We start from the raw sequence: 13,096 nt of genomic DNA, 5'->3' as shown, positions 1-13,096 counted from the left end.
TGTAATCAACTTAGTCCCTTCTCAGAAACTGTTGGCCCTGCGCCAAAATTTGTGACCAATATTAGTGGTCATCATGGAGGCGCATGGCCTAGTATTTAAGTTGTTGGACTCATGATTGTAAGATTGTGGTTTTGATTCCTAGACCAGGTGATGCGTTGCTCCAGCTGGCAAAAATGAGTAATCCTACAATTGACTATTGTCCTGTCCAGGTGGGGAATATATATGCCATGGAAATCAGAAACTCACCGTATGACTCTATATGTTAGGTTGTCTAGAAAGTTCTGAGCATTTTTAAGCTAAATCTTTTCGCATTTCATTGAACACAACTGAAAAGCTGTGGGTGCTGCTTGAAGTGGTAGTGCATCTTTTCTTTGTTCTTGACTAAAAATAAATTTATCTTTCATTTTGGTTACTCTTTATTGACATTTGAAGTGGACAACCGAAAATTTCATACTTGCGTTGTAATGCTTTTCTTTTTTGAGAAAGGAGAAAATGCTGCAGAGACTTGCAAAAAACATTTGTGAAGTTTATGGTGATGCTGTATGTGAATCAACTGTTTGAATGTGGTTTGCAAAATTTAAAGCTGGAGAGTTTAGCTTGGAAGGTGACATTCGCAGTGGAAGATCTTCAAAATTGGATGAAGATGTTTTGAGGGCAAAAATTGAAGAAAACCCAAATATCATGACTAGAGAACTTGCAGAGGAGTTGGAAGTTTCTAAAAGTATGGCTCATGAACATCTAGTGAAGCTAGCATACATTTCTTGCTATGATGTTTGGTTCCCTCACAAACTCTCAGAAAAGAATTGCTTGGACCAGTATTCCATTTGTGATATGTGTAAAGATCCCCTAAAACAACTACCAAAGACGAATGTCCAGACCAAAACAGCTATGCTTTGTGTTTGGTGGGATCATAAAGGCATTATTTATTATGAGCTTCTCCCACAAAACCAGACCATTAATTCTGCTGTATTCTGTCGTCAGCTGGCTAATCGTCTTTGGTCACTCGAACAAAGTTACGTGAACTTGGCTGGGATCTCTTACTCCATCCACTATATTCCCGATATTGCACCATCCAACTACCACTTGTTTTTGCCTCTACAGAACCCATTGCAAGGAAAAACATTTAATGATTTAGATGGAGTCAAAATGCATCTTGATAACGTTTTTTTCATTAAAACCAGTCAAATTTTATGCTGATGGAATATTTAAATTGCCTGATAGATGGGCAAAGGTCATTAATAATAATGAAAATTATTTCATTGAATAAAATTTTTGAAAGGGCAATTATTTATATCCCTTTTTACATATTAAAAAAACTCTCAGAACTTTCTGGACAACCTAATTACTTGGGAAGAATCTATCTCCTTTATTTTTTTATTAATGGTCACAAGTTTTTCTTTTGAGGAACTCTGTATTCAGATTATCTTTTTTTTTTTTTTATGGGTCGTCTATGGAATCTTTTTCCTGAAACAAATATGTTTAATATTTTGTGTCTTTCAGAAATCTCTAATTGATTCAGTGGTATTTTGCTATTTCAGCCAAAGTTTGGGACTGCCTGAATTTTATTTCACGTTACTCCAGTCCACTCAGCTGGTGAAAATGAGCAATCCTTTGATGGACCAGCGTCCTATCCAGGTGGGGAATATATATGCCATAGAAACCAGGAGACCAGCTCTATGAATCTATATAACTCGGGAAGAATCTATCTCCTGTATTTTTTATTAGTGGTCTCAATTTTTTTCTTTTGAGGAACTCTGTATTCAGATTATCTTTTTTTTTTTTTATGGGTCATCTATGGAATCTTTTTCCTGAAACAATTATGTTTTTGTTTCTTTCAGAAATTTCTAATTGATTAAGTGGTATTTTGCTATTTACTCTTTACGCTTTTACTCTTTTACTTGTTTCAGTCATTTGACTGCGGCCATACTGAAGCACCGCCTTTAGTCGAGCAAATCGACCCCGGGACTTATTCTTTGTAAGCCCAGTACTTATTCTATCGGTCTCTTTTGCTGAACCGCTAAGTGACGGGGACGGAAACACACCAGCATCGGTTGTCAAGCAATGCTAGGGGAACAAACACAGACACACAAACATATACACACACACTTATATATACATACATACGACAAGCTTCTTTCAGTTTCCGTCTACCAAATCCACTCACATGGCATTGGTCGGCCCGGGGCTATAGCAGAAGACACTTGCCCAAGATGCCACGCAGTGGGACTGAACCCGGAACCATGTGGTTGGTTAGCAAGCTACTTACCACACAGCCACTCCTGCGCCTATTTCAGCCAAAGTATGGGACTGCATGAATTTTATTGATTGATAAAGAAACATTTAGTATCTAAGGAGTTTATTCAAATGATTTTCATTACTGTTTGTGGAAGACAGCTGCATAAAGAAGTGCCAAGCTCTAAATGTGGAGGGTACCTGTGGAAGGGGTAGAGCCAGGAATACGTGAGACAAAGTGGTGAGAAAGGATCTTCAAATGCTGGACCTCACTGAGGAAATGACAAGAGACCGGGAGATGTGGCGATTTGCTGTACTTGATAAAACATGTCTAGCTTAGTTAGATTGCTAAATGTTTGTCCTTCCAGGAGCTGGGGCCACTTAAAAAGCACCCATGCCAGTGCTGTGTAAAAATATCCACACCAACTTCTGGAGATGAATGGGTTTGTTGTGCCTTTACCCAGCCGCACACACATGCACATGGCCCGGTGGAGCGTGGGATGGTAACATAAAGCATCAACAGGGCACCAACAAAAATTTTAATCTTCTCATTTCCTCTGCCAATTTGGACAAAAAGGTTTTCATGATATATTATACACTACTTATAATGCATAAGTAGTGTCAATATTTTATCATCAGAAAAGGGCCTAAAACAAAGATAAAACCCAGTGCAGTATACTCAAATCTGATTAATCTGCATTTTGGAGGGGGGGGGCATAGTTGGCGTCGGAAATTTTTTTAGTCAACAGCAATTTGAGGAACCTGATTAATGTTTGTTGCAAATTTGGAGGAAAGCAACTGGATTCTCTTCAAGATATGGCCCTTAACGCTGCAAAAGTGCTGAAAAAAGGCAGTTAGGCAAGAAGTTGAAAATGTTTTTGGCCCACGACACTCCATGGACCCTGTGTAATGCCTGTGTAAAGTTTCATTAAAATCGCTTGGGTGGATCTCGAGTTTTAATGACATGACAAATATACATACACATGTCCCTATGGCATAGATACATGTTCGTAGGTACAGTCTTTTGTTTATTTTACTAATATACAATATATTATTAATGGCATAGCATTCACATGTTATACTTCAAGCATTGACTTTTATCATATCGTGCAGTTTTACCAACTTCCATAAGACTTGCAAAAAAATGTGTATGTGTATGTATGTATATATATATATATGGCATGGTTTCTACAGCTGGATGCCCTTCCTAACACCAACCACTCCAAGAGTGTAGTGGGTGCTTTTTATGTGCCAGTTACGCAACACTGGCATTAGCCATGATTATGATTTCAATTGGCTTGATGGGTCTTCTCAAGGACATCTTTAAATTATCTTAAATACATATATCTATATAGGGCTTTGTAGCATTAATGCCATTCTCCTACTTTTCCCTAATCTATTGCCTAAGATTGGCTGATGGACTTTGCTTGGGATGGTTGTGAATAAAGGAGGCACTTTTTGCTCTGTTTCACTGAACCAAGTACCAGATAAGGGTTATAAAGGCATTATTTCCACAGAACATGCTGTTTTTGGTAAAGGATCAGAATGCTGACCTCTTTCCTTGCAATATGAAATCGTTATATTTGGACATGGCCATATTCTTTTGCCAAATAACCACCCATACTATAGACTTGATCTTCAACTTCAGCTTTATTATTATTATTATTATTTTAGTGTTCTCTGTCTGCAATCTTTCTTCACACATTCTGTGACCTCTTCAGCAACTCTCCATCCCATGTGTCTCCACCGAGAATGAACTAAAATGAACAGGGGAAGACATATGGAATGGAGAGTTACTGAAGTGGTTATAGGATGTGTGATGAAAGATTTCAAGACAAAGGGCACTAAAATAAGATTAACAATGAAGCAGAAGTGTAGACAATATATATAGTGAGTGTGGTTAATTGGCAAAAAAAAATATGACCACCCCCAAATATAACGATATCTTTCAACACACGATTAAACATAGGAATTTTGCAAAATAAATCTATAATCGAAATCAAATTTGATTACTGGCATCCGTTCTAGTGGAGCGCTAAGAGTACCATACGAGCATGATCGTTGCCAGAGCAACAAGCTGGCCTTTGTGCCAGTGACACATAAAAAACACCATTCGTGCCTGATTGTTACCTGTGTTGCCTTACTGGCACTTGTGCAGGTGGCACATGAAAAAACATTTGAGCGAGGTCGTTGCCAGTGCCGCTGGACTGGCTCCTGTGCAGGTGGCACATAAAAAGCACCATTTGAGCATGGCCATTGCCAGTACTGCCTGACTGACCCTCGTGCTGGTGGCACATAAAAGAACCCACTACACTCTCGGAGTGGTTGGCATTAGGAAGGGCATCAAGCTGTAGAAACTCTGCCAGATCAGATTGGAGTCTGGTGCAGCCATCTGGTTCGCCAGACCTCAGTCAAACCATCCAACCCTTGGAAAGTGGACATCAAACGATGATGATGAAATATGAAATTAATTATCTTGTATCTCTTACATCAAGGTCAGCTCTCCAGAATCACATATTTCACAATGATCTAATGAGAGAGTCACTGAATAAGCCTCCACATGGCATCACAATTTAGTAGAAATAGTCACCAAATTTCATTGATATCACATTGTACCCTACTATCTTAAAAATGGAAGGATACATTAAATAATGCAGTCCTAGATATGCAGGATGGTTGTAAAACTGGAATGACTATGGTACACAACATTTTCTTCTCTTACCATTGAATTTTCCCTCTTTACCATAGTCCAAATGTTTCCCTGAAAAAGAAAATCTTTCAAAATCAGAACAGGATGGCCATTACTGGAATGCCTTTGATCAAGACTGCTCCATCGAGATTGATTAAGCAACAGCAGCAATTAATAACTATTTTCATTGTTTGGTTTGTTCAACTCTACCATTGAAATTGTTATTCTTTGATTCCATTTTCTTTAGATTCTAGGAAATCGGATGAAGGAAGATATTCTAAGAACGAGGATGATAATGAAGACGTTCGTCAGAGAATGGGCCAACATGTCACTGAAATTGTAAGTAAAAATCTTTACTTAACCTCTTAACATACACATTTTTTTAATCAATTTCCATACAAAAAATATATTCCCTTTTGTTGTTCATTTTGCATCTGTATATAAGGAAGAATAAGTACACAAATTTATTTTGGATCAATTATGATTTATTATGAAGTTACTGATAGAAATTATAATTACTGATTGTTAATGATCGAAAACGGGAATATCATCAAGAATGAAGTATTTCGGGTTGGTAATAAATGACAGATACCTCATAGTACAGTGAACATTTATTTTCATTTAACGAAATCAAATTCGATGACTGGTACCCGTGCTAGTGGAGCGCTAAGTGCACCATCCGAGCATGATCATTGCCAGAGCAGCTAACTGGCTTCCGTGTGTGATCATTACCAGCGTCACCTTACTGGCATGTGAAAAAACATTCGAGCGAGGTCGTTGCCAGTGCCACTGGACTGGCTCCTGTGCAGGTGGCACGTAAAAAACACCATTTGAATGTGACTGTTGCCAGTACCGCCTGACTGGCCCTTGTGCTGGTGGCACGTAAAAAGCATCCACTACACTCTCAGAGTGGTTGGCATTAGGAAGGGCATCCAGCTGTAGAAACTGTGCTAGATCAAGATTGGAGCCTGGTGCAGCCATCTGGTTCGCCAGTCCTCAGTCAAATCGTCCAACCCATGCTAGCATGGAAAGCGGACATTAAACGATGACAATGATGATGATAATGATATCTATTTACTAGACATCTCTGAACGAAAATATATGGGATATCTTAAGAGGCTAATTATACAAAGCTAATTTATGATTTAGAAAGAAAAGGCCAATTTATTCAATAGCTGAAACAAATTCCATTCATAAACTGAAAAAAAAAATCTGTGGATAAACTGTGGTTATAAGTAATAGGTCACACATTGCATAGATAGCATTACATGGATAGCATTACAAATAAACGAACAGGATGCAAAATTGAAATTAAGTAAATATCTGATGCTCCAGAAGTTTTTGTAGATTTAAGGATTTAATAAAAGTAGTTTCTTTAACTCTTTAGCATTCGAACTGACCATATCAGGCCTAAATATTCTACCTGTTTTATGTTTAAAATGGCTGGATCTGGCCTCTTGCACCTACCCTATGATGTCAGTCTAAAAACAAACAGTCACATCATTGAAATCTCAGAGCTAGAAGATAATGCATGCTTAATACAAAACAATGTCAGTAAATAAGCATTACATTTGACAGAATAATCTGAATGCTAAAGGATTTATTTGTATGTTTTTTAGTTGTGTTTGTGATGCAGGCTGTAATTGCGACTGTGATTGATACTCTAATAAAATATCTGTCACAAATTCAGTCCATAAATTCAAACCAGAGATAGATCTCTGTCAGGGTGTCAAATAAAGAAAAGAAAAGAAAAACCACAGGGAATATAAGATAATTAAGTTTATACTGTAAGGGAAAAACAGGAAAGGTCTACATTTTGAACTTAGGTCTTTCACCGAGAAAAAATTTAAACAAACAAAAACATTCAAGCGAGGTTATTGCCAGTGCCACTGGACTGGCTCCTGTGCAGGTGGCACGTAAAAAACACCATTTGAGCGTGGCTGTTGCCAGTACCGCCTGACTGGCCCTCATGCTGGTGGCACGTAAAAGCACCCACTACACTCTCAGAGTGGTTGGCATTAGGAAGGGCATCCTTCCTAAAGGGCATCGTATATATGTATATATATATGTATGTGTGTGTCTGTGTTTGTCCCCCCAACATCGCTTGACAACCGATGCTGGTGTGTTTACGTCCCCGTAACTCAGCGGTTTGGCAAAAGAGACCGATAGAATAAGTACTAGGCTTACAAAGAATAAGTCCTGGGGTCGATTTGTTCGACTAAAGATGGTGCTCCAGCATGGCCACAGTCAAATGACTGAAACAAGTAAAAGAGTAAAAGAGAGAGTATGTTATGTAGAAATAATATCTTATCTTGTCTTTAAGATACCAACTTACCTGAGACAGTCCATAGTTCTATGATACAAGTTCATTGTTTTAAAGTGATCTAAATTTAACCCTTTAGTATTCAGATCACTTTGACAAATATAAAGCTTATTTATTCACATTCATTTGAATTTATCATACATTATCTCACAGCTTTGAAATTTTGAAAATCTGATTGTATATTTTTAGTATGACATTTTGGAGCAGATGTGAGAGGCCAAATCTGGCCAGTTTGAGCATAAAACAAATAGAATATTTGGGCTGGATATGGTTGATTTGAATGCTAAATGGTTAAACCATCCATTTAAATTTCATGTTAATTCATGACAGTTATTTTACTAAATTCTTAATTATTTTCAAAACTAATTTCACCAAAGGCAGTATTTTTTATTCTTAAAAATATGGTAACAAAAGTATTTATCACAACATACAGACCATTAAAAGGACTTAAATAGCAAACATTTCACTAGAATTTGCTCAATTTTATATTATTTGCCACAGTACTTTTATTTCGATAACTGTCTTTCCTATTTTCATTGATAACATCCAGGTTATTTATTTTCATTTTATTTCATTTCACAGTTGTTTAACTATAGCCTGCATTGCAAGTTTCCAATAAGTTAATTGCTCTGATTAACTGTATTTATGGTGGCAGGAGTGAGAAGAGAATGTCTGTAACTGAATGAAGAACAAATATATAATAATAATAACATAATAATAATAATGAAATTATTGTATACAGTGCTCAGGTGCACCACAATTTGTCAAAAGTGCGTATAAAGTATATGCACTAATGTACAAATGTCTGGAAAGCGAACAGTGTATAAATCAGATACATGGTTGCGTGTGTATGGAGGGGAGAAAATCAGGTGTAGTGTTGGCAAATCTCAAGAAGCATGGAAGTTTTGAAGGATGCAGTGCTCCGACAACTAACAACTGATGCTGGCAGTTTGTTCCATGCTTCAGCAACTCTTAGCGTGAAAAAATGTTTCCGAAAGTCATGGGAGCTGTGCTGTTTTGTGACTTTGTAAACATGTCCACAGGTGTTAGACAGATGGAGTTTGAAAAGGTGCTCAGAGTTATTGTTTGCAAGATGGTTAATAATTTTATGGGTGTTTGCCAAAATCCTTTTTAAAGCGCTAATCTTTCAGTTTTGTTGCCCATGTTTATATTCCGCACTGATATACATCAGCAAAGATGTATATATGCATACACACATACACAAATGCATTAAGCTTTTCTCTCTCAAATTGTATGTACAAGGCTTGGTAGCTGATGCCCACCCAAGGTACCTTGTAGTGAGATGATACCACATAGTTGCAAAGCAAATTTTTTTTCATGCAGCCATGCCTGTGCCTACATTTACTGCAATGTTTGTTAGTGTCGGTTCTGCTTCTCATTTATTGAAATTGCCTTTTCTTTATTTTCATTTTCCATTTTCATGAGTTCAACATCTTGATCTCTTGGTTGTCACAAACTTTATACAATTTAACTATTATGTTCATTTATTATATTTTCTGCATTATTATAAAATATAATTGCTTCAAGGTAACGATCTCAAAAGGTGTAAAATTGATGCCAAAATATACTGGCTTTTATTCCCCATTTGGAAAATATTGGTGCTGTGGAATAATAAGACAGTCTGCTGATTCTCTTCAGATTGTGCAGGTTTCATGCTTAGGTATCAAAACGAATACTTCCAGGTCATACTTCAGCTAGATGTAATCATATGCGAGCTTCTTTCACTGGGTGTTATGAAGTCCTTCCACCTCCATCCAACAATTGACCATACTAAGCTGAAGGATTTACTATATCGTAATAACTAGAATTATAACAGCCATTGATAATTGATAAAACAAAATATATATATATAGGTGCAGGCGGGGACTGTGTGGTAAGAAGCTAGCTTCCCAACCACATGGTTCTGGATTCAGTCCCGCTGTGTGGCACCTTGGGCAAGTATCTTCTACTATAGCCTCAGGCTGACCAAAACCTTGTGAGGGGATTTGGTAGACAGAAACTGAAAGAAGCCCATTGTGTGTGTGTGTGTCTGTGTTTGTACCCCCACTTGCTTGACAGCCAATGCTGGTGTGTTTATGTCCCTGTAACTTAGCAATTTGGCTAAAGAGACCAATAGAATAAGTACTGGGCTTACAAAGAATAAATCCTGAGGTCAATTTCTTCGACTAAAACCCTTTCAAGTTGTGCTCCAGCATGGCTGCTGTCAGATGACTGAAACAAGTAAAAGAATTAGAGAAAGTGAATCCCATTGTCTATAATACCATTTTGACAACTCCTGGTACAAGACATTGCCCTTCCTTTATAAAAGATTAGTGCTCTAGTCCTTGAGCAATATCTGATCTCAATGTGATATTCAGAAGCATTACTGCATAGGCTAACATGGCTAACAGATGCCTTTCTTACATTGATATATGCAGATGTGGCAGGCAGGTAAGCAGCAGGCAAAGAAAGCATGGAACCTTTATGGCAACATTGATATTTTGCGTCCATATTTTGATGTTCAACCATATGAAGTAAGGAACAGGTAAGGTATAGATCTACCATTGTTAACTGTTTTGATCTGTCTAACCTAAACCTGATCTCAGAAGTCTTTCCTATATTTTCATATTTTAAAAATTTGCTTAAAGTAAACTACGTACTCAGTGCTTAAATCATTATTTCTGTAATAAAAAAAATATATGTATATAATATATATATATATAAATTAGAAAAAAACCCACCTTTTATCAATTCAGTAATAAAAAATTAAATTATACCATTTAGAAAAATTACATATAGAAATATTATTGAATTGATAAAAGGTGGGTTTTTTTTCTAATTTATATATATTATATTTTGTAAAATTTGATTTAGTATTTTTAAATTGAATTTTTCCCTGTAAGTTTGGAATAATATTCCATCATATTATTATTATATTTAATGTATATATAAATAAATAAAAAAACAGATCAATATTGAATTTTTGTGTAAATGTTATTTCTAGTTAATTTAGTTCAGATATTTGCTTTGGTTATTTTTTGAGCATAATGATCATAAGGATTTGTAACATTGGTAGAAGGCCACAGATTTTATGTGAAGGGATCTAATCGATATATTGACATCAGTGCATAATTGGGGCAAGGGGATAATTAGTGAAATCAAACCCATTTCTAGACTGGTACTTATTTATCGATTCTTGATGGCTGGAATGCAGACTCTATCATGGTGAAATTTGAACTCAGAATGTTAAATGCAAGGCATTCTGTTAGTTGTTGTAGCAATAAGGGAGCTTCTATGTGTTCACTTTAAGAAATAACAACCAAATCTATCTCAAATCACATGCTGCTGTCTTAAAAAATGTGATGGACAGATTGGTTAATATAATGATATGTATAATAAAAAGACTGGATGGAAACACCTTTGATTATAGGTTTACTTGATCAAAGCTGACCTGGGGTTAAACAATAAAAACTGATTCTTTATTATATCAATACTTGCAATAATGAAAAATTAAGGGGATCCCTAACAGGACTTAAAATTCAATTCTGAAGAAACATAGCAATTATTTACCACATAGTATTTTGTTAGGCTTCTTACCGATTCTACTATTCACCACACTTCATTTAATATGGTCAGTCTAATGGAATATGAAAAAATATTAAACCTTTAGCATTCAGATTACTCTGTCAAATGTATTGCTTTGAATTAATCATGCATTATCTCGTAGCTTTGAGATTTTGATGATGTGATCATTTATTTTTTAGAAAGACATTGTAGGGTAGGTGTGAGAGGCCAGATATGACCAGTTTTAACATGAAATAAGTAGAATAGTTTGGCCTGTTTAAATGCTAAAGGGTTAAACAGCTCTTCTACAGAAATATTTTACTATTCATTTACATTCTTTACTAGGTTAATAGAATCTCTTATTCCTCGGAAGGCAAGTGTTCAAATACAGGTTAGTCAATATCTTTTTTTTCTCTTGCATCTAAGACTATGATTGTTGTTGTTTTCAGTTTGATATTTTGTGCCATTTCATTGGATATTGTTACACGACAGTGACATTGTTTATGCCTCATGTAAATGAAAATCCTGGCAGCTCTGTAGTTCACTATGCAATGGCACAGAACAAAAATACCTTATACGAAAGCAAATAAGGGTTGGTATGAGGAAGAGTATCTGGCTATAGAACACTGTATCAAGAAGTCTGGTCCAACCCATGCCAGCATGGAAAAGCAGGCATAAAATTAATGATGATGATATTCGCCAACAGATATGATCTTGTAATCATTTTTCCTTTCTGTTTCCAGAGTATTCCAAGGGAACTTTATGGTCCAACAATGGTCATTTTTACCCTTATAGCTCTTCTGCTGTTCCAAATGAAGTCCTCAGGACATCAAGTGGTAAGACGATGCTTGTTTTGTTTCAATCAATGTGTTAACATTATCTTAGAGTGTTTCAGGTGAACGTTGTCTCTGAATTATTTGATATCGAAATGATTCAGTATTTCTATGCCAACAAATGTATATTTACTTAGTGATTCAACTACAATGAAGATGATGCTTTGCTGATGAGATCAAAATATACTGAAACTGGTTCAGTGTTGTCTCCCATACTTGCTGCAAACAAAAAAACAAAAAAAAAAAAACAAACAGTGTTACACATTGACAAATTTCTGTTTTTATATTACCACATGAATTTCTAGTTAAATCTTTAATGTTCTAAGCATTGAGAAATTTGTTTATTAATTTTGATTATGTAAAATACTTTTGCCAATCAGAATAGATAAAAGATTATCAAAGTTCTTTAATGAAGACTAGATTTTTTTTTTTTTTGTTTTTTAAATATGTATTAAATTTACTAATTGATACCAATCTCTCAGTCAGCTTCATCTTAACCAAAGCTATTTTCTATTTATTGTTTGCAATTTTTCTGAATATTTAGGTTCGGACCAAAAATGTATGGTTAAAGAGCTAGCTTCCTGACCGTAAGGTTTTGGATTCTGTCCCATTGCACAATATTTGGGGCAAGTGTCTTCTGCCATAGTTATAGCCTCAGGCTGACAAAAGCCTTGTGAGTGGATTTGATAGACAAAAACTGAAAGAAACAAGGGCATGTTGAAAAGTTCCTGGTTTTAATAGAATTGTGAAAGGCCTGGTTGAAGGCCCAACTTTCCGAGTTCTTTTACGGGGCTTAGAAAATCTGAAGGATTGTTGCAATAAGTGTATGAATCTGAGAGGAGAATATGTTGAGTAAAAATCGTAATTAACTGATCCTTCTGTATTTTCTTTTATGCTAAGCCAGGAATTTTCTAAATAATAGAAACACAAAATTGAGGTAGATAAAGCCACTGAGTCTTAAACATTGATAGTAATTAAATATAAAGGGTTTGATTGATGTAATTTAGGTCATGTGCCCTGTCCCATTTTCTCTGGTTGAGCCGTAAAAGAAAATAATTTGATTTTCATTCCCCTTAACCCCTTGGCATTCAGATTACTTTGTCAAATGTAATGCTTATTCACATTATTTGAATTAGTCATGCGTTATCTCATAGCTTCAAGATTTTAGTGATATGATCGTTTATTTTTAGAATGACATTGTAGTATAGGTGTGAAGGACTGGGTGTGGCTGGTTTGAACCAAAAATATAAAATATTTGTGCTGGATATGGCCAGTGTCTTCTACTATAGCCTTGGGCCGACCAAAGCCTTGTGAGTGGATTTGGTAGACGGAAACTGAAAAGAAGCCCGTCGTATATATGCGTATATATATATATATGTGTGTGTGTGTGTCTGTGTTTGTCCTCCTAGCATTGCTTGACAATTGATGCTGGTGTGTTTATGTCCCCGTCACTTA

At 36.0% G+C, this 13,096-nt stretch overlaps 1 protein-coding gene across 3 annotated transcripts in view; it reads left to right on the top strand.

Moving 5' to 3' along the window:
* The window catches only part of LOC115220470 (protein YIPF3), a 54,689-nt gene that overhangs the window by 10,657 nt on the left and 30,936 nt on the right, over positions 1-13,096 (top strand). For all 3 annotated transcript variants that reach the window (XR_005002528.1, XM_029790599.2, XM_029790598.2), the window contains exons 3-6: positions 5,169-5,260; positions 9,683-9,789; positions 11,154-11,199; positions 11,552-11,644. Coding sequence is in view for 2 of the 3 variants with exons in the window: in XM_029790599.2 (XP_029646459.1) it covers positions 5,169-5,260; positions 9,683-9,789; positions 11,154-11,199; positions 11,552-11,644 (338 nt within the window). In the remaining variant the exon portion in view is untranslated. The remainder of the gene's footprint in view (positions 1-5,168; positions 5,261-9,682; positions 9,790-11,153; positions 11,200-11,551; positions 11,645-13,096) is intronic.

Source organism: Octopus sinensis, linkage group LG16 (genome assembly GCF_006345805.1).
Source record: "Octopus sinensis linkage group LG16, ASM634580v1, whole genome shotgun sequence".
Taxonomy (NCBI): domain Eukaryota; kingdom Metazoa; phylum Mollusca; class Cephalopoda; order Octopoda; family Octopodidae; genus Octopus; species Octopus sinensis.
This window is presented reverse-complemented; position numbering and strand designations above follow the sequence as displayed.